Source organism: Hyperolius riggenbachi, chromosome 10, assembly GCF_040937935.1.
Source record: "Hyperolius riggenbachi isolate aHypRig1 chromosome 10, aHypRig1.pri, whole genome shotgun sequence".
Lineage (NCBI taxonomy): Eukaryota > Metazoa > Chordata > Amphibia > Anura > Hyperoliidae > Hyperolius > Hyperolius riggenbachi.
Window position 1 is genome coordinate 255,770,385 of NC_090655.1, and position 27,803 is coordinate 255,798,187.

The window sequence follows — 27,803 nt, forward strand, 5'->3', positions numbered from 1 at the left end:
GCACAAGTAACTATTTTTTGATTAGTTTATTTCATTTTTGTGGACTAAGCACAGCTATTACTGTATATATAAATTATTTATGATGACTATTATCTGAGAAATAAAACATTTTATCATATTTTCTATTTTAATTATAGTTTAAATTCATTAGGAGTCAGAGTCGGTGCATTTTTCCCCGACTCAAACTCCAGGTACCCAAAAATTGCTCCGACTCTGACTTCTCGACTCCGACTCCACAGCCCTGGTGGTAACGGTATCATTGTGTGTGTCAGGTTCCTATCAGGTGTCAGGATGTCACCATCTATTTCTCCATGGAGGAGTGGCTGTATATAGAAGGACACAAGGACCTCTACAAGGATGCCATGATGGAAAATCAGACAAGTTTCAATTGTGTCAAAATGGAACAAAAGAATATTGATTTGAATGAGACAATTCTTAGCCTCACCCTGGAGATCATCAACCTGCTTACTGGAGAGGTGAGGGGGATTCTGGAAGGTCACATTACATTATTCTTCTCTTTATTAACCTATTTTGGTTCCTGGACGTAGAAACTACGTCCAGGAACCATGCGTGCTCCCGCGGCCGATTGCGCGTGTGCACGCGCGCTTCCGGCCCATGGTTCGTTAGCCAGGCAATCAGTGAATCGGGCTATGGTGCCCGATCACTGATTCCTCTCCCCCGCTGAAGAAGTGACAGCTTCTCTCGGAAGCTGCGCCTTTTCTGGCTGTTACCTCCCCCATGTGTCTCTCTAAGCGTATGTTACGCTTAGAGTGACGTCATGTAAACAAACTCATGGCCGCCATCTTGTGGCCAAAAAGTAATACTACAACTAAAAGTAAAAAAAAATAAAAATCAACACACATTTACATTATAATCCTATTGTTTACATCCCACCCTCCCAAAACGACCCAAATAAAATGTTTAATATAAAAAAAAAAACCATTACAATAAAAAAAAACATGTAAATATTTACCTAAGGGTCTAAACTTTTTAAATATCAATGTAAAGATGAAATATTTCTATATTTTTTTTATTTTAAACTTGTAAATAGTGATCGATGCAAAACGGAAAAACCGCACTTTTATTTCCAAATAAAATATTGTCGCCATACATTGTGATAGGGACATAATTGTAACGGTGTAATAACCGGGACATATGGGCAAATAAAATACGTGAGTTTTAATTATGGAGGCATGTATTATTTTAAAACTATAATGGCTGAAAACTGAGAAATAATGAATTTTTTCCTTTTTTTCTTATTCTTACTGTAAAAATGCATTTACAGTAAAGTGGCTCTTAGCAAAATGTACCCCCCAAAGAAAGCCTAATTGGTGGCAGAAAAAACAAAATATAGATCAGTTCATTGTGATAAGTAGTGATAAAGTTATAGGCTAATGAATGGGAGGTGAACATTTCTCAAGTGAAAACGACGGAACGCGAATGGGTTAATAAAACACACAGCTGACCAGAGAGGTGAGGAGGATTCTGGGATGTCACAGAACAACATTTTGTAAAGGTGAATGCACACCTGAAAATGAAAGGTAGAATGCCCCACGGCTGCCCGGAACACCACTCGGGAAGAATCAAATCCACAGAAGAGGCCGGCACCATCCATTTATAATATGCTCTTTTATTTGAGTTAACAGGGGCGTAGCAATAGGGGGTGCAGAGGTAGCGACCGCATCGGGGCCCTTGGGCCAGAGGGGCCCCGAAGGGCCCTCCCTCAACTACAGTATTAGCTCTCTATTGGTCCTGTGCTCATAATAATCACTTCTATAGATACTTTGAATAGTGGTAATCATTAACAAACTGTTCCCCTCTCCTTCTTGCACCTCTGACACTGTGGTTGCCATTGGCAGGTTTTGGTGCACCGTATCAATTGTTATGTATAGAGTGCTAGGGGGGCCCCATTGTAAAACTTGCATCGGGGCCCACAGCTCCTTAGCTACGCCACTGTGAGTTAACATTAGGCTGTAACAGTAGTGCAACGTTTTGGAGTATGGACTATCTCCTTTCTCAAGTTGTGAAAGTCTAATGGCTTAATACATTAGCAGCTTTTATAACAGACCATGAGCTCGATTCACCAAGCGGTGCAAAGTGTTTGCACGCTGGTGAAAAGGCCCTTATCACGCCTAAACTCACTTTAGGCATGATAAGAAGAAACTCGCGCGAAGTTACCGCGCATACGCGCGTAAGTGCGCGCGCAGCACCCGACGCTTCGCGCGAAGCTCCCATTAAGCCCTATGGGACTTTGCGCGCGCGCTCACGCGCGTACGTGCGGTAACTTTGCGCGAAGAGCAGGAAAAAGCGGTGATAACTCAGTGGTGAAAAGGTCATCACGCCTAAAGTCTTTTAGGTGTGATAACTGGGTTATCACCGCTTTGTGAATCAAGCCCCATGTGTAATTCTAACCAATATATTACTTTAGAAAAGGACTTATATTGAAAAAACTGAGGTGCAATCTTGTAGTAAAAAAACATTTTTAGAAAACTTTATTGACACATATAGCAAAAAATCTTAAAAGAGGTTCTTCAAATTCATAGAGTCAGTCTTCATACAATCAACAGTATATCAAGAGCTAATATCAAAAACTGACAAGTACTGTAGTCTGGCTTGGCTTGATGAATGGTTGTAACCTTTACAGGCGTACGTTTAGAGCCTTACCTAAACGTGATGGGAAAGTGATGGGAAAGCTCGCCCCCAGTCACAACAGCTTCACATACACGAACATCGTGCATGAGTGGTCGCGAGAACAGGGTAGGCATCACATCACCGTCAATACATATAATGTGCAGCCAAGGCAGGGACACAGATCAATATAAATGAAAACTGGGTAAGTATAAAGAACCCCCCAGGTTAACAATGAAAAAGGTCAACAAAATTGCAACAAATGGGAGAAGTATAGTAACAGGAATGCACTAATCAGAGGCATCCTAGCAAAAGTGTACACCAAATGATGGAGCAGGGGCAAATCCAGGATTTCCAAGGGTGGGTGGGGGGGATTCCGGAAAGCGGCTTGTGGGCGTGGCCAAAACATGGTGTGGGTGGAGCCAAATACTAGCAGTTTCTAGGCTAAATTGCACCCAGGGTGAGGGCGTAAAATGCGCCCCCAACGTGGAGACAGGTATAGGTGCCCGCAGTATAGGTAGCCAGCTATAGGTCCCCCCCCCCAGTATAGGTAGCCCATATAGTTGCCCCCAGTATAGGTTAGATAGGTATATGCCCCCAGTATAGATTAGATAAGTAGATGCACAGTATAGATTAGATAGGTATATGTCCCCCCAGTATAGAATAGATAGGTATATGCCCCCCCAGTATAGATTAGATAGGTATATGCCCCCCAGTATAGATTAGATGGTTATATGCCCAATATAGATTAGATAGGTATATGCCCCCCAGTATAGATTAGATAGGTATATGTCCCCCAATATAGATTAGATGGTTATATGCCCAATATAGATTATACTGGGGGGCATATACCTATCTAACTTATACTGGGGGACATATACCTATCTTTTCTCCCCAGGGCAATCTTCTCCCCACACAGGGGCACCTTCCTCCACCTATCTAATCTATACTGGGGGACATTTACCTATCTAACTTATACTGGGGGACATATACCTATCTAACCTATACTGGGGGACATATACCTATCTAATCTATACTGGGGGGCATATACCTATCTAATCTATACTGGGGGGCATATACCTATCTAATCTATACTGGGGGGCATATACCTATCTAATCTATACTGGGGGCATATACCTATCTAATCTATACTGGGGAGCATATACCTATCTAATCTATACTGGGGGGCATATACCTATCTAGATTAGATAGGTATATGCCCAGTATAGGTTAGATAGGTATATGCCCCCCAGTATAGGTTAGATAGGTATATGCCCCCCAGTATAGATTAGATAGGTATATGTCCCCCAGTATAGGTTAGATAGGTATATGCCCCCCAGTATAGATTAGATAGGTATATGCCCCCCAGTATAGATTAGATAGGTATATGCCCCCCCCCCCCAGTATAGGTTAGATAGGTATATGCCCCTCAGTATAGGTTAGATAGGTATATGCCCCCCAGTATAGGTTAGATAGGTATATGCCCCCCAGTATAGATTAGATAGGTATATGTCCCCCAGTATAAGTTAGATAGGTAAATGTCCCCCAGTATAGATTAGATAGGTGGAGGAAGGTGCCCCTGTGTGGGGAGAAGATTGCCCTGGGGAGAAAAGACAGAATAAAATGATGGAGGCGCCAGCCGCGCCAATAAGGGATGTGGGAGCCGGTGGCTTTATTCCTCGCTCCCTCCCTCCCTCTGAATGCCCCCACCTGCTGTGAATGTGTGCCCGGCTCCCCCATGAGTGTGTGCGCAGCAGAGCGGTAGGTCCTCTTACCGCAGATCAGGCGCACTGGCAACTGGAGTCTCCTGCTTCCTGTTTACCATGACGTCACAGGAAGCAGGAGACTAGTTGCCGGTGCGCCTGATCTGCGGTAAGAGGACCTACCGATCCGCTGCGCACACACTCATGGGGTAGCCGGGCACACATTCACAGCAGGTGGGGGCATTCAGAGGGAGGGAGCGAGGAATAAAGCCGGCTCCCGCATCCCTTATTGGTGCCTCATCATTTTTTTCTCTCTTCTCTCCCCAGCCGGCCGGGCCATGCGGCAGCCCCACTTCCAGTCTCGGTGCAGGGGGGGGGGGGGTGTCCCAGACACCCGGAACACCCCCTTCCGTGCACCACTGTGGAGGGCAATAGAATCAAATGCAGAGCAGTCGATACCAGATAATGTCATCTATTCAGGTAGAAAAATGCGATATTTGATGCTATATCATTAAGTCCTTTTGGTTCAGTTGCCTTGAGATCGAAAATCCATTTGGATTCCGGTCTTAACAAGGCCTTGTCTATGTCGCCACCCCTTGGATGTTGATGTATTCTATCCAAGCCTGTAAATTTTACAAAACTAGGGTCTCCCCTGTGTTCAAGGTGCACGTGTCTGGAGATTGGGGACTTGAAATTGCATGTTGTGATGTCGCCCACATGGTCCTCAATTCTTTCTTTAAATGTGCGAGATGTTTTCCCGATATAGAAACACCCACATCTGCAATATAGCAGATAGATATCGCCCACCGTGTTGCAATTGACAAAATGTCGCAGCCACCATCTACGACCGTTGGGTAACATCACCGATTTGCCAATCTCAAGGTATCGACAGTAGATGCATCCCCCACATGTATACGTCTCAGTCACAGTACAGTGTTTACGGGGTCCACCTTTACCCCAATAGTGACTTGTTGTCAGCATATTTCTCAATGTTTTGTTGCATCTATAAGTTACCTGAGGGGTGGGGCCTACAAATTCTCTTATGATTTTGTCGTTAACTAGAACATGCCAGTGTCGATGGAGTATCCCATCCACCTCGCCATTTTGATCATTAAATCGAGTAATGAGACGTGATGTCCCATTCTTATTAATTTCTCTGATCTTTTTTCTCAACAGATCCATGCGGTTGGTTGCCTTTGCACGTTTGTAGGCGTTCTTGAGCCATCTGTCTTTGTATCCTCTGTCCCTAAATCGGGAACGTAGAATCCTAGCCTCTTTTTCAAACATGGATTCATCTGTACAGTTGTGGCGCAATCTCAAATATTGGCCCGTCGGTATTCCACGGATCGTATGCTCTGGGTGGGCACCACTAGCATGCAGATAGGCATTAGACGCTGTCGGTTTATAATATTGCTGGGTGGATAGGAATCCCTCGTCGCTAACATTAATCACTAAATCTAGAAAGGAAATGGATTGTTGACTACAGTCCATGGTGAATTTAAGATTCCAGTCATTCTGGTTCAAAATGACTATAAATTCGTCCAACAGAGCTTTCCCACCCATCCAGAACATGACCACGTCGTCAATGTACCTGTGCCACGACACAATGTGGCACAGGTAGTCGACGAGGAATTTCACTCTCCGAAAGATTTGTTATTTTATTCTTGTCTATCCACAATGTGGACATTTCTAATGTCTCCCTCCACTATGGAGACAAATGTGTGGACACTGGGGAATACAGTAAAGGGGGGGGGGGGGGGAACGAGGCAGACCTGGGTCTGAACTGTTTGTTGATCTGTTCACTTACAGTACTACCTGATGAATTTAGGCCAAAAAGGTCCTCTTCTATCTCTTGATCACCCTCTTCACTCAATTTGACCAGGTCCATTAGGGCCCGATAGTCCTGACTGGACCAATCCTTCCAGTCTTTAATAACTCCTCCTAATGGAGACTCACTTCTCCTTTTATGTAATGCTTTTAAAGTCAAATTTCATCCAAAAAGGTGTAGGTCCTTCACGAATTCAAATCTGTCCAGATTGCTATTAGGTCAGAATCCAAGGCCCTTAGATAAAAGGTCAGTGGTGCCTCGCGAAAAATCAAATCCCGATATATTCACAACTTGCATGTTGGCTTGACTATTGGACTGATTTGTGAGTGAAGGACCTAGCACATCTAAGCAATCGGTCCCACATCCTCCCCTAAAAAAACAGTAGAGGAGGACTGTGAGGCTGAAGAAGCGCATGCTCCTAATTCAGACCCACTCTCGTCCTCTTGTGAATCACTTGCGCTTGCGCTAGCTTCAAATATTTATTAATTGGGCCTGTTTGTGGTTTATTTTTCTTGTCTTTGTCTTTCTTTTTCTTATTATCCCTGTCTTTACCAGTATTAGGTAGATTGCCTCCTGTGACAGATCTTGTCAGAGGGCGATTGGGAACCTGTGGATTATGACCTGTGGAGGATATTGAAGCACCACTTTTGCTTCCAACCGATGAATCGGAATCCTCCACTGCACTAGAGCTTACGGGAGTCTTGACAGGTGGATGTGGTAATTGATTTTTTGGCGGATTTCTGCCAGGTATGGGTTTTTTTGCCTTTGGGCAACTTGCCCCAATTATAGGCGTATCCCAGCTTGTAGGCAGTTTTGTTACGTTCAAATTTATTATCTTTTCTAGTGACAATCTCCTTATTATATTTCTCTATATGAGACTTTAATTTGTTGTTTCTTGTTATAAATAATGGATGGTCTTGTGCCATGTCTAGTGATTTCAATATCTCATTAATTTTCTTATCAATTTCAGTTAAATCCACCTGTACCAACTGCTACATAAGCTCAAGCATACCCTTAGAACAATTCAGGCAGTTGCACGCAGTTTAATCAGGGGAAGGTGCCCCTACTGCATCCTTTTGGAGGTCTCACAAGTGTCCGCATCTCCGCATGCGGTAAACGATCATGTAGAGTTGGAGCCCTTCTGTATGACAACAATGGAGAATTTCGAAATTCCACAATGGAGGGGAATGCCAATGTTTTTTTACAATTTTACCAATGGAAGCACTCAAAATGTTGTACCTAGAAACAAAAGCTATCCGTCTGTTCCCCCCCCCCCCCCCCCTGTGGAAATTGTTTTTTTTTGGGGGGGGGGGGGGGTTGGCATGGTAACTTCTCTGTGTGCATCCTCAACCAAATCAGCAGGATAAGATCTATTCAAAAATGTACATGACAGTTCATCAAAGCAGGACTCTTGATTGCTACCATCACCAACTATGCAGCCTGTTCTTTGAAATTGACTTTTAGGAATGAACCGCTTAGTGCTCAGAGGATGAAAGCTTTCATAGGACAGCATATTACATATTTTGCATGTGGGCGAGGCCACATTCAGCCCTAATGGAGTTTATTGCCGCTTTACACTCACATGGCTTGATTCACTAAACCATGATAACTCAAATATCACACCTTATGAAAAGATATCACACTTTATCAAAGTTGACACGCCTTATCAGAGTAGCATAGCAAGCGCTACGAACTTATGCCTGCTAGTTGGCAATGGCACTCATCCTGCCCTGAGCCCCTGCGGGTTCGTATCACTCGTTGTGCTACTCTGATAAGGTGTGATATATTTTCATAAGGTGTGATATCTTTGATAAGGTGTGAGATCTTTTCATAAGGTGTGATATCTTGATAAGATGTGATATTTGAGTTATCACGATTTAGTAAATCAAGCCCACAGTTTGATGAGATCAGACTGACAGTGCATTGTGACAGCATTAACATGAATTACTTGGATAGTTAGCATGTTTTTTCTGGCAGATGGTAAATTAAATACCGATTTATACATTAAACCGACTGATCGCAATGTTATACTGTCTTATGAAAGCTTCCACCCTCTGAGCACTAAGCGGTGACCTGTAATTGGCTGCTGGGCACATGCAGCATGTGATTAGTTAGAATTACACATAGTCTGTTATAAAAGCTGCTGATGTATGTAAAGCCGATTAGACTGTCACAACTTTAGAAAGGAGCTAGTCCATACTCTGAATCATCGTACTACTGTGACAGCCTGATGTTAAATCAAATAAAATATAATATAAATGGATGGTGCCAACCTCTTCTGTGGATAACATTATTTTTGGTCTTTTTTTCTTACAGAGTTTTCCAGCAGTGAAGTCTGGTGATCATGTGACCATCACTGTGCCCCCACCTCAACCCCTGATATCTGAGAGACACAACAAGCAGAAGATTCTTGAAGTCACTAGAAAGATGATGGAGCTGCTGACCGGAGAGGTGAGCAGGGCTGGGAATTATGGGACATTATCCAGTAACAACAAGGGGTGTGTCTTGGTGGTGACTGTATCAATGTGTGTGTCAGGTTCCCATAAGGTGTCAGGATGTCACCATCTATTTCTCCATGGAGGAGTGGCAGTATATAGAAGGACACAAGGACCTCTACAAGGACACCATGATGGAGAATCAGCCGCCCCTGACATCACCAGGTAAGAGGAGACTTTCATTTCTTGTAAACTAGAAAGCAGTATGGAGGATCACATGGCAGCAATGTACTTAATCAGTGTGTTTGGGCTCTGACAGTTAGCTGACTTGCAACCATGTGCTGAACCATGTGACTGCTGGTCCTGAAAGTAAGATTAGTGTGGAGCTCTATGGAAGCTATGGAGTCCCGGGCTTACAACTACTGACTAGAGATAGTCAATGAAATGCAAATCATTTCACCTATTCAAATTTCATGTAAATTATTTGCAGTTTGAAATTGGACCAATCAGAATAACTTTCTGAACATTTTATTGGGTCCAAGTTCAAGCTGCACAACATTTACATGAAACCGTAAAGGAGAAATGATTTGCATCTCATCATTGACCATCACTATCACTGAACACTGATGGTTTTTATTGCTGTCAATTTATCTGCATCAATTTGTGAATGTCATAACACTAATGTGGATATTGGGAATGCTGTAGATGTGATATACTTGTACTTTGCAAAGGCCTTCGACACTGTTCCCCACAACAGTCTGGTGCAAAAGTTGAGGATGCAAGGACTGGGGAAGAGTCTGTGTGCTTGGATAGGGTGCTGGCTAATGGACAGAAAACAAAGAGTTGTGGTCAATGGATCCAGTGCAGTTTCTAGGCTAAAATGCACCCAGGGCGAGGGTGTAAAAATTGCGCCCCCCCCCCCAGAGCAGGGTATGGGTGCCCGCAGTATAGGTTAGCCAGGTCTAGTTGCACTCAGTGTAGGTCCCCCAGTATAGGTAGCCAAGAATAGGTACCCCAGTATAGGTAGCCAGCTATAGGTCCCCCCAGTATAGGTAGCCAGACATAGGTGAGCCAGTATAGTTGCCCCCGGTATAGGTTAGCCAGGTAGGTGCCTCCAGTATAGGTAGCCAGTATAGTTGCCCCCAGTATAGGTTAGATAGGCCGGCGCCCCCGGTAGAAGTTAGATAAGTAGGTGCCCCAGTACAGGTTAGCTAGGTGGGTGCCTCTAATATAGGTAGCCAGAATAGTTGCCCCCAGCATAGGTTAGATAGGTAGGTGCCCCCAGTATAGGTTAGTTAGGTAGGTGCCTGCAATATAGGTAGCTAGTATAGTTGCCACCTGTATAGGCTAGGTAGGTAGGTGCCCCCAATACAGGTTAGATAAGTAAGTGCCCCCAGTATAGGTTTGATAGGTAGGTGCCCCCCCCCAGTATAGGTTAGATTAGGTAGGTGTCCCCCAGTATAGGTTAGATTAGGTAGGTGCACCCCAGTATAGGTTAGATAGGCCGCTTCCCCAAGTATAGGTTAGGTAGGTCCCCTCCCCCCCATAATGAAGGGGGGAGCCGGAGCCGCTGGGAGGGCAGCCCGACCTCTCCCTCCCTCTCCCCGGGCTGCCCTCTGTGCTCCCCCCTCAGATGCAGAGTGATTAGCACAGCAGGAAGCGCTGTACACAACTACTCACCTCCCCGCGTTCCACTCGCCGCCGGTCTCCTCCAGTCCTCTCTGCATAGACTCTGATACACACGCTGCTTCCTGCTAAACAGGAAGCAACGTGTGTATCATAGTCTATGCCAAGAGGAGATCGGTGGCTAGTGAGCGGCGAGTGGAACGCAGGGAGGTGAGTAGTTGTGTACAGCGCTACCTGCTGCGCTAATCACTCTGCATCTGAGGGGGGAGCATGGAGGGCGGTAATGCCCAGTGGTGTTGATCGAGGGATTTTATCTGATTGCCATCTGGAGTTGCATGTTTTACCGTACGTTACTGCTTACCATCCATTTGCACCACCCTCTTTAACATGGACTTAAGGGTGTTATTAAATCTCTCCACCAATCCGTCTGTCTGTGGGTGATAGACAGACGTCCACAGCAGCTTGATTTGGAAAAGCTTGCAGAGGTCTGCCATCAACCTAGACATGAAAGGGGTGCCCTGATCAGTAAGGATTTCTTTGGGGAACCCAGTCCTGCTGAACATATGAAATAACTCCCGGGCGATAGTTTTAGAAGCTGTATTCCTCAGGGGTACTGCTTCTGGGTACCTAGTGGCTTAATCCAAAACCACTAGGATATACTGATGACCTCTAGCTGATTTAACTAGGGGCCTACCAGGTCCATCGCAATGCGCTCAAAGGGCACCTCAATTATGGGAAGTGGCACTAAGGGGCTATGGAAGTGAGACACGGGAGCAGTTAATTGGCATGTAGGGCAGGAAGCACAATACCTCTTAACATCAGCCCTCAACCCTATCCAGTAGAATCTGTCAGCAATTATTGCCTCTGTCTTTTCTGTCCCTAGGTGTCCCCCTAATACCTCATTGTGGGCCATTTCTAGGACTATCTTTCGGTAGGGCTGAGGAACCAGTAATTGTTGTACCACCTCTGAGCGCCCCTGAGTGACACGATATAACAAGTCAGAATCCATAGAGAAGTGCTGGTACCTCTGCTCAGCACCAGGCTTCTGTGGCACCCCATTCACTACAGAAATCTGGTCACGAGCGTGAACTAAAGTGGGATCCCGCATTTGAGCTGTGCCAAAGGCCCCTCTAGAAACATTGAGACCTGGACATATGAGATTGGGAAAGGCTTCCTCCTCCTCCTCCCCTATCATCACCTGTAAAGGGGAAATTTACTCATCCTCAGAGTATAACACAACCTCTTGACCAACCTCACTTACATCATTCGAGGTTGACAGTTTCATCCGGTCTAGCCTAGGAACCGGGGAAGTGTTGTTTACATCATCACAACAACCCAAATCATTTAAGACATTTTTGGATTTTCCCCAGAGTTCATGAAACAAAGGAAAGTCACGTCCTATTATCAAATCATACATTATGAGTCACACTTCCACAAGCAGTGGAGACAGAGATTGACACCAGGGGGTATGCCCTAGTGTCACAGTGTATGCAAATGACCCGGAGGGTCTTTCCTGCTGGTTCAGTTTTCCTCACTAGTCGGGCATGTACCAGAGTTGCCATGCTCCCCGAATCTAGTAAGGCATTTACAGGTAAGTCATTAATTAATGCAGCACACTCAAACTGCCCTTCATACTCAGGACATGCCGTGCAAGCTAACTTTGCAAAGAAAGAAACACGGCGAGCAGCATCGCACTGGATTGGCACATCCTGCAAGGGGCACTGAGCACTAGTATTTCCCCAGGGGCACTTCCAGCACTGCACAGGGCCAGCTTTCCTGGGTAAAGCAAATGCCTGAGGTCCTCACGGTTGCCAGGCCGCATGCCCAGATCAGGATTCTGTGGAGGTCCTTCCTTATATGCGGTGGATGGCTTTGTCCTCCATGTAGCAGGAGAGTCCCGGTGTCTGGTAGGTCCCAGCAACTCCTCCACAACAGTGAATCTTTCCACCATGTCGACCAGCTGATCTGCAGACTGGGGATCCCCGTGGCTGACCCAATGCTGCAATGCACCAGGAAGGGACCTCAGGTATCGGTCCAGGACAATGCGCTCCACCATCTGGGGTCCAGTCAGTGTCTCCGGCTGTAGCCACTTTTTCACTAGCTGGATTAAATCATGCATTCGGGACCAAGGGGGCATATCTGGAATATACCTCCAGCTGTGTACACGCTGTTCTCCGACTGCTGTGGTTATGCCCAGGTGGGCTAAGATCTCTATCTTGAGGACATCATACTCCTTAGCCTTTTCTGGTGGTAGGTCAAAGTAGGCTTTCTTTTAAGTCCCCAGTTAGAAAAGGCGCTATGATGCCTGCCCACTGCTCTTCAGGCCACTGCTCCCGCTCTGCAGTTGTCTCAAAAGTGGTTAGGAATGCCTCAACATCATCAGAGGGTGCTAGCTCTTGCAGGAAATGACTAGCCCGGATAGATGTCTGGTTGCTAGGGGCAACAACAGGTTGACTCTGCCCCTGAAATAGCTGCTGCACTGCCTCGGCCAGCATCTTGGACTGAGCCGCTGTGGATTCCCGCAAGGCAGTTGCTTGCGCTTCAGTAGTCTCTCGGAGGGCTGCCAACTGTGCCTCATGCTTTGCTGCAACTGCACGATAGCTAAGGCCAACTGTCGCACCAACTCCTCCATTGCAAGTATGATACTGGCCCTTTAAATTTCAGTTTTTCAGAAAAAACATATTTTTATTCCTTTAATTTAACGGCTTGCTCGCATCATCCACCACTTGTGATATGCAGGGGTTTTTGGGGATCAATGCAAACACAGGGAGGCAGCTGTACAGTTTCAAAAACAGTCTATTTATTGGTTATTAACCACTTCAGCCTACAGCGTCGAAAATCTTAAGCATCCGAGCAATGTTCACCTCCCATTAATTCGCCAATAACTTTATCGCTACTTATCACAATTAATTGATCTATATCTTGTTTTTTCCGCCACTAATTAGGCTTTCTTTGGGTAGTACATTTTGCTAAGAGCCACTTTACTGTAAATGCATTCTAACAGGAAGATTAAGATAGAAATGGAAAAAAATCATTATTCCTCAGTTTTTGGCCATTATAGTTTAAAATTAATACATGCTACAGTAATTAAAACCCATGCATTTTATGTGCCCATTTGTCCTGCTTATTACACCGTTTAAATTACGTCCCTATCACAATTTATTTTATTATTATTATATATTTTATTTAGAAATAAAGGTGCATTTTTTCAATTTGCGTCCATCACTATTTACAAGCTTATAATTTTAAAAAATGTAATAAGATACTCTCTTGACATGTATATTTAAAAAGTTCAGACCCTTAGGTAGCTATTTATATAGTTTTTTTTTTTTTAATTGTAATTTTTTTTATTTTTTTTTAAATACAAAAATGTATTTGGGTAATTTTAGTTTGGGAGGTAAATAGCTAATTTTAGATGTGATATAATGTATTTTTTAATTTAATTTAGGTATGTGGGTGCAGTTTACTATTTGGCCACAAGATGGCCACATTCAAAAAATTCCTAGATGCGAACGATCTCGCATCTAGGAACTATAAGAAGAAGGTGATGTTTCCTGGGGGCAGAAATACCGCGCTCTCTGATGAGAAAGCGTCGGCATTTCTGCCAGAGATTTAGATCGGTGAATGGGAATTATATTCCCATTCACTGATCGGGGGGGCAGCGGGAGGCAGCGGGAGCGCGCGCCCGATCGCGCGCACCACACGGCTGCAGCAGCAGTGCCCATCTGGACGGATATATCTGTCCAGATAGGGCGAAGTAGTTAAACAAACTGGCTTCCTGCCAGCAAACAAAAACAGCAGCTTATCTTCAGCAATAAGGCAACAAAACAGATTCTCTTCAGTACAACACACAGAATACAGTCCAGCACACTTGCATGGGTACTCTTTACCAGTCTGAAGAGCTCTTTGTAATCCACAGGTCTCTGGGCAGCACAGTACAGACTCCAGCCTTAGCTCACATATCCTCACAGCTCACAAACTGGCTGTGCATTTATAACCTCTCCCACCAACCTTCATTGTCCAGCCCCCCTTGCTGGGAGGAATAGATGGACCCACCCAACCTTCCATCTATTCCAGGATCCAGGCTCTGGGAAAAGAAATAAAAGATGTTGGCCACCTTCTGGTTAACAACAAAAACCCTGGACCCCTATTTCCCAGCTTTGGGGCTGTCTTAAAAAAAACATACATGAAAAGCTGGTGATACATATCGCCCATCCAGTACCGATCCCTGGAGTCCTGTACAGGGTATATTGGTGTTAACAGACTATAAAAAGTTGAAAAAGATTATTGTGCACAGATCACCATTTTTAACCATTACCCCACCACTGGTATGTATATTTACATCCCTGGAAGCTTCACTTAAAGAGGAACTTCAGCCTAAACAAACATACTGTCATTAAGTTACATTAGTTATGTTAATTAAAATAGATAGGTAACATAATCTCTTACCCACCCTGTTTTAAAAGAACAGGCAAATATTTGATTTCATGAGAGCAGCCATCATTTTGGTTGAAAGAAGGTGACAGGGAGCAGGAGACACAGTTCCAACTGTCCGGTGTCCTGATCACCCCTCCCAGCTGCACACTAGGCAACAAGAACTACAACATAGGAAATCTCATCATGCTTTGCACAGTATCAGGGGAAAATGCCCGGGCAGTTTTCTTTGATGGGGCGGAGCTTCGTTTCTGTGCAGCTAAAAAAGAGGCTTAGGTAAGAAAAACAAAGCTCTGATGCTGTGTAAATGTTAAAGAAACACCAAGCCTTTTCCTTTTCTATGCTGCCGAGTAGATTTTTTAGTCTGGAGGTTCACTTTAACAACCAGGGGTGTAGATATACAGACTCCTTTATTTACCTCACTGTTCCCGACTGCTGAACCACTGCCATTTGTTTCCATCGCAGTCCCGCCATTCCATGATCGTGAATTGCAACAGCTTGTTCACAAACCTGATCACAGTGCCTGTGATGAATGAAAGTCAGCGTCAGCGAGACACAGCCTCTCATTCACAAAGTGAAACAAAAACAGTTACACTTAAAATTTCCATGTACTGTTTACAGTACTCAGGAATTAAGTGTAGTGCCATCTAGTGGCCAAAAAGTAAAAAATGCACCCGCATACATTATTCTATAGAAAATACATTTTTTAATTAATTTCATACACCATAGTTACCAAAATAAAACTTGTAAAAAAGTAATATCATTTAAAAAAGTTACCTTAACCACTTGACCACTGAGGGGTTTTACCCCTTGAACACCAGAGCAATTTTCACCTTTCAGCGCTCCTTCCATTCATTCGTCTATAACTTTATTATCTTTACTTATCGCAATGAAATGAACTATATCTTGTTTTTTTCGCCACCAATTAGGCTTTCTTTAGGTGGGACATTATGCCAAGAATTATTTTATTCTAAATGTGTTTTAATGGGAAAATTGGAAAAAATGTGGGGAAAAAATTATTATTTTTCAGTTTTTGGCCATTATAGTTTTTAAATAATGCATGCTACTGTAATTAAAACCCATGAAATGTATTTGCCCATTTGTCCCGGTTATAAAACCATTTAAATTATGTCCCTATCACAATGTTTGGCACCAATATTTTATTTGGAAATAAAGGTGCATTTTTTTCAGTTTTGCATCCATCCCTAATTACAAGCCCATAGTTTATAAAGTAACAGTGTTGTACCCTCCTGACATAAATATTTAAAAAGTTCAGTCCCTAAGGTAACTATCTATGGTTTTTTTTTATTGTATTTTTTTTTTTTAAATTACAAAAAATAATAATTTGGGGAGTGTGGGAGGTAATGAGTTAATTTATTGTGTAAAACTAATGTATTTGTATATGTAAAATGATTTAGGGTGTAGTTTTACTATTTGGCCACAAGATGGCCACAGTGAGTTTGTGTTCTTGCGACCTGTAAGCGTCCAGAAGGATGCTTACAGGAAGCACTACGGGGCTGGGAAGATCACAATGATTGCGCTGTTTCTCATAGAAGCAGCAGATCATTGCGGGGGCTTAGATCAACGAACCGGAATAGATTTTCCCGTTCATTTATCACCGGGCGAGCGGGCGGCGGCTTGCACGAGCGGCGGGAGCGGGCGCACGAGAGGCGGGAGCGCGGACAGTGGCGGTAGCATGGGAGGTATGGATTTCTCCGTCCCTTGGTTTTATAAGGGTGGAAAAAGGGAAGGAGAAATCCGTGCCGCGGGGGATAAAGTGGTTAAGGGCTTTTTAATATGTATGTCATAAGGGTATAATACTGTTATTGTTGTAAATAAAGGCTTGTAATTAATGATATAGTATAGAAAAATCACTAAAAAAAACACCTTTATTTCCAAATGAAATATTGTCACCATATATTGTACTAGGGATAACATTTAAATGTTGTAATAATTGGGACAAATGGCCAAATAAAATGTGAGTTTTATCTACAATAGCATATTTTGTTTTAAAATTATAATAGCTGAAAACTGAGAAATAATGATTTTTTATTTTATTTCTTTAAAATGCATATAAAATAAAATAAATCTTAGCCAAAAATACCACCCAAAGAAAGCCTAATTTGTGGTAAATAACACAATAGATAGGTAATTTAGATGTGATAAGTAGCGATAAAGTTATTGGAAAATTAATGGGAGGAGTGTGATGTGAAAATTGCTCTTGGTTTTAAAGGGAACCCGATGTGAGAGGGGTATGGAGGCTGTCATATGTATTTCCTTTTAACTAATACTAGTTGCCTGGCTGTCCTGCTTATCCTCTGCCTTTAATACTTTTAGCCAGAGACACTGACCAGGCATGCAGCAGATCAGGAGTTCTGATTCAGCTGCCTGAGGATTAGCTTTATGCTTGTTTCAGGGTTTTGACTCAGACACTACTTATGCCAGAAGATCAGCATGGCTGCCAGTCAATTGGCATTGTTTATAAGTAAATAAATATGGCAACCTACATATCCCTCTCACCTCGGTTTCCCTTTAAGAGAAAAAAAGTGTGGTGGGAAATGGTTAAGTTGGGGATCTTTATGGAGTATTGTAGTGTGTGTACATAGCTGCAGTGGTAACAAGATATATAGGCACATATATGTATGTACTTATACCCAGCTACAGAAGTATCAGTGGTTTTGGGTCTCCATGAAGTAAAGGGATAATTCTTCCACCTCGCAGCTCCTATAATTTATGTTGTGTAATATCACAATATCTTTATGTGCACAAATGGGAACAAGAGAGAGATAGAGGTACATTACAAGGGGCATATGAGTGACAGGAGGATACAATGGTAATAAGAATGTGTAAGTGACACCACATTGCTCTACAAACATAACACAGATCTCTTGCTATAAGTACATATAGGTCTGTTGTCACAGGAGTAACACATTGCTTCCATTGTCTCACCAAGCTCTACAATTTACTGCTTTTCCATGTATCGCCAATGCTTTAGATGTCATTGAGATGCAATAATTCCAACTTCTGTGCAAATATAATGCAAATTGTATGTAGCTAATCATATTTGTTAGTAAATGCATTTGATTGGCTGAATTCCAAGATACACTAAATTTGCATTCAAAAGTTATAGTCATGTGATTGGCCGCCAGTACTGAGCTCAACCTCGTGCAGTTCTCTGCCTTGCTGATAACTAGCGATGGTCAGTGATATGCAGATTGTATGCTAATTATATGCAAAGCTATGCAGCTGCTGCATCTGGTCCATTTCCAATCTGCATAAACGTTGCATTATCTTGGAATTCTCAGCAGCTCACTGACCATCCCTAATGATAATTGCTCCTCCCCTCAGAATTCTCTAACAGGAAGTGATGATGTTTCTCTATTTGCAGCACGGAGTCCCGGCATCAGGAACCACTCAGAGAATCGTCTCTCTGTATCCACACACTGTACAATGGATGATGATGACATTGGACAAGAGTCTCCTGCAGATATTCTGGTTACCCAAAATATTCCCCCAGACTCCCCTCATCTGTCTAACCCTGAGGGGCCTCATACCCAGCACAGCTCTGCCCCTGCTGGAGGGTCTTATTCCTGTTCCACATGTGGGAAATGTTTTGTTCAGAAACGAACTCTTGTCACACATAAGAGATCTCATACTGGTGAGAAGACCTATTCGTGTGCTGAGTGTGGGAAATGTTTTGGGCATAAATCAAACCTTGTGGAACATGAGAGATCTCACACTGGTGAGAAGCCCTATTCATGTGCTGAGTGTGGGAAATGTTTTGGGTATAAAACGAACCTTGTGGCACATGAGAGATCTCACACTGGTGAGAAGCCCTATTCATGTGCTGAGTGTGGGAAATGTTTTGGGCATAAATCAAACCTTGTGGAACATGAGAGATCTCACACTGGTGAGAAGCCCTATTCATGTGCTGAGTGTGGGAAATGTTTTGGGCATAAATCACATCTTGTCAAACATGAGAGATCTCACACTGGTGAGAAGCCCTATTCATGTGCTGAGTGTGGGAAATGTTTTGTTCAGAAGTCAGAGCTTGTCATACATGAGAGATGTCACACTGGTGAGAAGCCCTATTCATGTGCCTCGTGTGGGAAATGTTTTGGAGCTAAAGGAACTCTTACCAAACATGAGAGAGCTCACACTGGTGAAAAGCCATATTCTTGTGATGAGTGTGGGAAATTTTTCAGATGTAAATCACAACTTGTCAGTCATGAGAGATCTCACACTGGTGAGAAGCCCTATTCATGTGCTGAGTGTGGGAAATTTTTTCGGCATAAATCCCATCTTGTCACACATGAGAGATCTCACACTGGTGAAAAGCCCTATTCATGTGCTGAGTGTGGGAAATGTTTTGTGCATAAATCACATCTTGTCACACATGAAAGATCTCACACTGGTGAGAAACCCTATTCCTGTGCTGAGTGTGGGAAATGTTTTGGTTATAAATCCAGTCTTGTCTCACATGAGAGATCTCACACTGGTGAGAAGCCTTATTCATGTGATGAGTGTGGGAAATGTTTTGAGTGTAAATCCAGTCTTGTCATACATGAGAGATCTCACACTGGTGAGAAGCCCTATTCATGTGCTGAGTGTGGGAAATGTTTTGCGCATAAATCACATCTTGTCACACATGAGAGATCTCACACCGGTGAGAAGCCTTATTCATGTGCTGAGTGTGGGAAATGTTTTGGACAGAGAGCACATCTTGTCATACATGAGAGATCTCACACTGGTGAGAAGCCATATTCATGTACTGAGTGTGGGAAATGTTTTGTTCAGAGGTCAGAGCTCGTCACACATGAGAGATTTCACACCGGCGAGAAGCCATATTCATGTACTGAGTGTGGGAAATGTTTTGTTCAGAAGGCAGAGCTTGTAATGCATAAAAGATCTCACACTGGTGAGAAGCCATATTCATGTGCTGAGTGTGGGAAATGTTTTGGGCGTAAACCACATCTTCTCAGACATGAGAGATCTCACACTGGTGAGAAGCCCTATTCATGTGCTGAGTGTGGGAAATGTTTTGCGCATAAATCACATCTTGTCACACATGAGAGATCTCACACTGGTGAGAAGCCTTATTCATGTGCTGAGTGTGGTAAATGTTTTAGTCAGAAAGGAACCCTTGTCATACATGAGAGATCTCACACTGGTGAGAAGCCATATTAATGTACTGAGTGTGGGAAATGCTTTGTTCAGAAGGCAGAGCTTGTAATGCATAAAAGATTTTACACTGGTGAGAAGCCCTATTCATGTACTGAGTGTGGGAAATGATTTGTTCAGAAGGCAGAGCTTGTAATGCATAAAAGATCTCACACTGGTGAGAAGCCCTATTCATGTGCTGAGTGTGGGAAATGTTTTGCGCATAAATCAAGCCTTGTTAGACATTTGTGTTGAGTGTGGGAAATGTTTTGGCCATAGGTGTTCTTTTACAATGTTTGTATGCAGGTGAACAGAGGCTCCAGTAAAATACAATTAGCGAAAAAATTAAAAAACAAAATAGAGAAGGTAGCGGTGGGCTTACCTCCTCCAAGTAGAAACAAAATCGTATTGATATTAAATCAATATAGAAATGGTATTAATACACTCCAAGGCTCTTTGCAACGCATTTCATAGGATTATCCCTGCTTCACCAGGCAATGGTGTAGGAGTATATAGCTATAGCAGGTCTATGTCTGAGCCAAGCACTTGGCTCACCTGCTATTGCTATATACTCCTACCCCATTGCCTGGTGAAGCAGGGATAATCCTGTGAAACGTGTTGCACAGAACCTTGGAGTGTATTATAAAAATTTCTCTATTGATTTAAATCAATAGAGAAATTTTTATAATACCCTCCAAGGTTCTGTGCAACACGTATCAATACGATTTTGTGTCTACTTGGAGAAGGTAAGAGCACTGCTACCTCCTCTAGTTTTAGAAGTGTTTCCCTACTTTTATTCTACTGGTGCCTCTGATCACCTGCAGATTGTACGAGTCCACCCTAGGTGGAGGGGTGATACCCCTTCTTATGATCTACGGTGCGCAACTTCTTAATTCTGAGTGAGGTTTAACCACCTCACCTCCCCCTTGAGTATCTACATCCCTGCATTTCCCCATATCTTCTTGCAGAGACATTAGTACTTGTCCCTTCCTGCCGCAGTTACCGCCACCGATCACTACGGTAGATCAATAAATGGGAACACTGTTCCCATTCACTGATCTAAGTACCCGTATCAATGACACGTACGAGAGGAATCGGCGCTGGAGACCTGGGACAGGATACAGCCGGTATATGGCTGATTCCTGCTGCTACACAGGTACCCAGGCCGCCAGGGATGGTGGGGAATAACATTATTCAGCTTCCGGCAATTGCTGGAACCCGAATTATTGTGTTTTAAAAGTAACTTCAGTTCCATCTTCTGACAGTGCCGTAATTCCTATTACTGCCTATGGTGGCGCCGGCTGCGCCCAAGTCTCCTGCGCTGGATTCACTGAGTTCATGAATGACTACCGCCAATCAATGAGATGGCGCGTCATTCATAAGAACCGATACTTACACGTCCACACATTACTTCCGGGTTGCATAGTAATACTATGCAAATTAAAGTTATGCACAAGTTATCTTGTGGCCAAATAGTAGAATTACATCTACAAACTTTTTTTTTCATTAAAATACATTTTTTAAAATTAACCCTTTATCTCCCACACTCCCCAATAGTTACCCCCCTCCCCCCCAAAAAAAATGTTTGAAAAAAAATTATAATAATATACAATTTAAAAAAAATACAGAAATAGTTACCTTAGGGACTGAACCTTTTTTAATATGTATGTGAAGAAGATATATTACTGTTACTTTTGACTTGATTGAAAACTTTAGGAATACTCCCCTTTTACAGTAGACTTAATTCTAATGGCTTATCACCAGTAGCGGCTCCAGCTTCAAATTTTTGTGTGTCACCAAGGGGGCATGATGGCTGGCTGGTGGGTCCCATTTGGGTGATCAAAATCGATGTTTGTAGGACAAGGGTTAGATGTTTTTTTTGCCCAATTGAGTTCAGCAATGATAGGAACCAAATGTAAACATCACAAACAGAATTCAGAGGCTTTGAGCAGAGCAGACTGTCTAAATGATGGTGCCATCATGGAAGAAAACCTACAGATTTACTTGGCAAGTTTGCTGGCATGCTTTAATCCTTACTTGCTAGCAAGCTGCTCCTGTGTGAACAGATCACAGACAAATCATTCCAGCCCACAGCCTGTGTCGAAGCACTCTCCAAGTAAGTGGAGGGGGAAGAGGTAGGAGGGAGATAAACACATAACTGTTATTTCTTCTCTTAGTAGCTAAGCATTGCTAGAGACTAGAGCTTGTATTTTATAGACAGGAAGTTTTTGAATCAGGATTATTATACGGATTCAAAACTTCTTGCCTGTAAAATACAAACTCTAGTTTGGCTAATTGAAAATAAAAACGGTAAGCTTTCAGCTTGTAAGAATTTTTAAGACTCTATTCCTGTTGACTGAAAATGTTAGAACAGACAGACAAACAGATCAGAAGGAGGTAGAGATAATTTTTTTGCAAATATAAGTGTCACCCAGATACATTCATTATAAGGGATCTTGCAAGGATTGTGAGGTATTTGTGGCAAATAGATAAGGCCTTTGGTCTACTTAACCTATAGCCAGTGGGCATGGCCACAGCGGCAGCCCCAGGACCGCCTAACGCCGATTGGTCCTTGGGGCCTCTTTTGCAGGAGATTGCATGCGCTGATGCGCGCGTATCTCCGCTTGGTAGGTGGAGCTCTGCTCCACCTTCAGCCTCGCTAGGAGACTATTAGAAGGCAAAACCACCATCTAATTAGCTTGTACAGTGCTGCAATCCAGGGCAGCACTGTACTGGGGACAGCCGTGTGACATGGCTGTCCCCTCCAGTGGATCAGGAGTGATCGGCTGTCATAGGCTGAAGCCTGTGACAGCTGATCACAGGGATTCGCTAGTGGGGGGAGGGAGGGCGGACTGAGTAACTAAATGTAAAAAAAATTATAAAATTGTATTAAAAAAATTACATAAATATTTATATAAAAAAATAAACATTGTGGAGGCGAACAGACCCCACCAACAGAGAACTCTGTTGGTGGGGAGAAAAGAGGGGGGAATCACTTGTGTGCTGAGTTGTATGGCCCTGCAGCAAGGCCTTAAAGCTGCAGTGGCCTATTTTGCAAAATATGGCCTGGTCTTTAGAGGGGGTAAAGCATGTGGTCCTGAAGTGGTTAATGCCTACATAGACTGTCATTGAGCGTTTTTTACAGACTATATCATGTTCGCTGTATGCTGCTGGAGCCTGGAAACAGTTAACTGTATGTTACTGACCACGGGGGGCACTCAGCAGGGCACAGTGATTTCCAGGGGGGGGGGGGGGCAGTGCCCTAGCGCGCCCCAATGTATCTGTAGCTTATAACCACCCACCTACAATGCCATCTCTGGGGCCCCTTGTGTAGGCCCTCCCCCTGCCCCAGTGATGTTCCCAGTATCTCCTCAATACTCTCTAGTGTTCCTTCTTTACTCTATTATTTGTTCCCTCTTCATTTAGCCACTTGGCTCAACCATTTAGATAAATTCTTCTCAATACCTGCTCAATTACCGAGGATAATTATACAAACGCCTATTAAGTTAAAGGATGCTGGCCTTGCCAGCACATAGGCTATTAATCATTTGTGTGAGCAGTTTGAGTGTTATGTGTTGCTTAGAATGATAGAAAATGCGTTTAATCCAATCCTTCCTTGTGATTGATTCCCCCATGAAGGATGTAAACCATGGTTTCCCATAATAGTAGGGCAATGTCCCAGGTACCATGGTAACGCCCCCATTACAGACCCACTAAGGAAGATGGAATTGTTAATAATTACTGTGACCTTTGATATGTATATGTTCTGTAATACTGCTCAAATTATATGCAAAATGTGATACTTTATTTTTGATTTGCAATTATCGGGGTTGATTCATTACACATCGGTAATATTACCACGGACGCACAGCGCAAGGCATTATTACCGTTACTTCCACTAGTAGTGTGACCCACGTGCTCCAGTAGCGGCAGGTTACCATTGTAACATGCGCACTACTGGAGTACCGCAGGTCACACTTCTAGTATATATCAATAGAGAAATAGAGAAAATGACCATGCACAGGAGGCTGAATCACTGAGGGAGTGCAACAAGCTGAGTAGAGTTATGAATCCAAAAAGTAGAAAAAGAGGCCTTGCACATCCCTGAATAAAAACTTAGCTTTTATTAGAACAAAGTTAAAAGGCATACATTACTTATCCCAAGCAAGGCAGAGAGAGGTACAGGCGGGTGGGGACCTCCCCACCCTCCTGTACCTCTCTCTGCCTTGCTTGGGATAAGTAATGTATGCCTTTTAACTTTGTTCTAATAAAAGCTAAGTTTTTATTCAGGGATGTGCAAGGCCTCTTTTTCTACTTTTTGCAGGTCACACTACTGGCGTATCTCGCGGTACTTATGCGCGGAAGTAACAGTAATATTGCCATACTCCGTGCGGTACCGATGTCTACTAAATCAGCCCCATAGAGTCATTTAATGTTATATAACTTTTTCAATACCAATAAAAATTATTGAAACTAATAGGCCTTACTGCTGTCATTTTTACATTGATTACGCCACATAGGGGTTGATTCCGTATTGATAGCGCAGCATAACAGTGCGAGTAAGCTACTGTTATGCACGCTAGTTAATCACTGCGACTCAGTGAGTGCTCCCTGCACGCCACGCACAATAGTGGCAGCATAGCGTGCGTTACCTAGCAATGACAGATGCCCTAATTTGCAGTGTAGTTGTGATGTATCGCTACCGCGATACTTTACTAGCGTGGCAACTAGTATGGTAGCATAGTACCAGCCACGCTAGTGAAGTTTCGTGGCAGTGATTCATCAATACCACACGGAAAATTAAGGCATCAGCTGTTGCTAGGTAACGCACGCTATGCTGCCACTAGTACATGCAGCATGCAGAGAGCACTCATTAAGTTGCAGTGATTGACTAGCGTGCATAACAGTAGCTTACTGGCAACGTTTCGCTGCGCTGTCAATACTGAATCAACCCCAAAGTCTTCTGGATTCCTGTAAGAGCTGAAATGCTGACTCCCCGGATGTCAGATCTAGTAAAAAAAGCTCCAGAAATTTTGGCAAGAGACCAAGATGGCTCCAAGTTGGGGTCACAACCCACGTCAGGCAATGATCCTACATTTTTCACTAAATGCCCGGCCTAGTTTGTCTCAGGTTCTGAAAGCCATAAATGCCAGCCAATCAAGCCTGGCCTCGATTATTATTATTGATTCATATAGCGCCAGCATCTTCCATGGCACTGTACAACAGAATGCAGGGTATACCAATACAATACAATATAAACAATACATCAGCTAGCAGTACAAGACAATTGTCTTATGCAGTGAACAAATCACTTACATCTTTTTACATAATAGAACACAGAACATTTATATCGCGCTTTTCTCCTGGCGGACTCAAAGCGCCAGAGCTGCAGCCACTAGGATGCGCTCTATAGGCAGTAGCAGTGTTAGGGAGACTTGCCTAAGGTCTCCTACTGAATAGGTGCTGGCTTACTGAACAGACAGAGCCGAGATTCGAACCCTATCCTCTTGCGTCAGAGGCAGAGCCCTTAACCATTACACCATTCAGCCAATAATAGTGGAAGACATGCGCGCACATCGCGCACATTGCGCACATTGGCCTCAATTCTGGTAGCTATTTGAGGTAAATATTTTTTTGTAAGTAAAATATCTCATGTGCTATTTTCCTCTTTTTTTTTTTTTTACAATTCTGAAAGATTTTTCTGCATTTCCGAACATGCGGTAAAACCTGTTCCATATGCATAATGTACGGTAAAACATGAGGTATTTCGGTGGTAAGAATGCAATAAATAAATAACAGTAGTCTTTCATTGTCTTCCATAAGTTAGAATAGTCTTTGGAAGATTTATTTTTTTTGAGAGGAGAAGGTGCATTTGATTATGTAGCCACCTATAAAAAGTATATTTACAGGCATCCCTTATAAAAAAAAATCTGGTAAATATTTGGAGTTTTATTTCTTCTATTCTTTTCTATTACACAGCCTGAATAGGAACTCCACTAAAACAGCAATAGGAACTCCACTAAAAACTGCAAAATGCATACAAACTGACTTTACCTCCAGACACAGGCAGGTCATAAACTGATCGGTAAATGATGTGCTAACATGCCCCCTAATTTCCATGAGAATCGCTATTTTCGGTAAAAGTAATGCAAATTACCACACAATGGCCTCATAATTTACCGCATGAGGTAAAACATGACTAAAACCTACCAGAATTGCTGAATGTCATTACCTCATGAGGTAAATTACCTCACATGAGGTAATTTGTTTGATAACCCTACCAGAATTGCTGAATGTCATTACCTCATGAGGTAAATTACCTCACATGAGGTAATTTGTTTGATAACCCTACCAGAATTGAGGCCATTGTGACACAAAGGAGGAAAAGATCCCTAGCCTATTGGCCTTACACAGTCTAAAGAGTTAAGGAATCGTAAAATAGAGGGAAGCTGTGTATGAGATGGTAAGATGGTGGTCAGTTGCCAGGGTGTCCTAAGAGTGAAAAAGAGAGCATGCTTGCCTGAAGAGGTGAGTTCTCAGGTTCAGCCTAAAAAGGGTAAGTGTGGGTGAGTGGCGATGTGTTGAGGGAGGGAGTTCTAGAGGAGAGGAGAGGGTTGAGAGAAGTCTTGCAGGTGGGAGTGAGAAGAGGTGACTAGAGAAGAAGACAGGAGATAATTGCTAGTAGAGCGGACACTGCAGGGGGGTGGGATGCTGTCCTTGTGTCGGTATAGAGTACAAACATGTAAGCAAGGAGGTCAAGCACCAGATGGATTCCTTTATTAAATGTTAATAGTAAAAACAGATATAAAAAAAAGTTCTGTCTGATGTTAAGGCATTGATCTATAGGAAGGAAGGAAGGTGTAACGCTGGTATAAGTGTACACTGAGTATACTATAACTCGAAGTCAGATCGTCACCTGAGGTCATACACATGAGGTCAGAAATATGTGGTACAAAAGGATTAAGGCAGAGCTAGGTCAGTTAACATGCTAAGTCCATACACTGGTAATCAGATGGCTAAAGTACAAATGGCTGAGACAGGTGCTAAATCGTTAAACAGGCTGAAGTCATACACATAAGATCAGATGGTAGAGGTACAAACAGGGATGAGACAGAGACAGGGTTGTTAGGCTAGCTGAGGTCAATATCGAATATCAGATGACTATAGTACAGAAGGATGAGACTTTAATCAAAGTGGAGGGCACGCCGGGTCATACACAGAATAACAATCAGGATGATTACAATATACAATATACAATACTGAACTAACTAGAGTACGTACAGTATATATCGGCAGTGTTTGCATATATACGTAGCTCTGCGGATCACTAACTAGACTCAGTAGTATAGCAAGGTCCAGAGCTCAGAGAACTGAAACGGACAGTGAGTAACTGAATGCCCAGGGTTTATATAGCCGGAATAGAGCACAGACCAAGCCCCCAGGAAAATCAGACCAATCAGCAACATCCCTGCAGCAAGTGTCAGCTGGCCACAGGAATCAGCTGATACACTTCAGACACGCCTCCTTAACCTATAAAGGCAGTTCTGAGCTGTGCGCGTCCTCCTAGAGAGACTGCCAGAAATAACATGTTGACCCACATCTACATGGGAGCCGGTGATGCGAACACGCTGACTCACGTCTACAGGGAAGCCGGGGATGCGACCGACCAAAGAGGAAGAGGAAGCTTCCTACAGCTGCTCAGAGCAGCCTCCAGAGACAATACCAGGTAAGTTTGTTACAGAAGGAAGGAAGGACTTGCAGTGGTTCAAATCTAACACAGATGTACTGGTGAAAAAATGGGAAACCTTGTTGTCATCTCACATAACCATTAAATACAGGTGGTCTTACATGAGCTAGAAGGGGAAGATCTTTTCTATGTACAATTTCAGCAGATTCTACCCATCCCTATAAGGAAAATGTATGATCCCTATTGAGATAAGGCATGGAGGAGGAAGTCTTCAATGTCACTACAATTGCGACGCAGTCGCA

The 27,803-nt window shown here is 43.2% G+C and overlaps 1 protein-coding gene across 1 annotated transcript in view; it reads left to right on the plus strand.

The window, feature by feature from the left end:
- The window catches only part of LOC137535294 (zinc finger protein 420-like), a 34,334-nt gene extending 14,071 nt beyond the window's left edge, over window positions 1-20,263 (plus strand). Inside the window, exons 5-8 of the mRNA XM_068257120.1 lie at window positions 273-476; window positions 8,476-8,610; window positions 8,696-8,819; window positions 18,043-20,263. Coding sequence (XP_068113221.1) covers window positions 273-476; window positions 8,476-8,610; window positions 8,696-8,819; window positions 18,043-19,841 — 2,262 coding nt within the window. The 3' untranslated portion in view covers window positions 19,842-20,263. The remainder of the gene's footprint in view (window positions 1-272; window positions 477-8,475; window positions 8,611-8,695; window positions 8,820-18,042) is intronic.
- The last annotated feature ends 7,540 nt before the right edge of the window (window positions 20,264-27,803 follow it).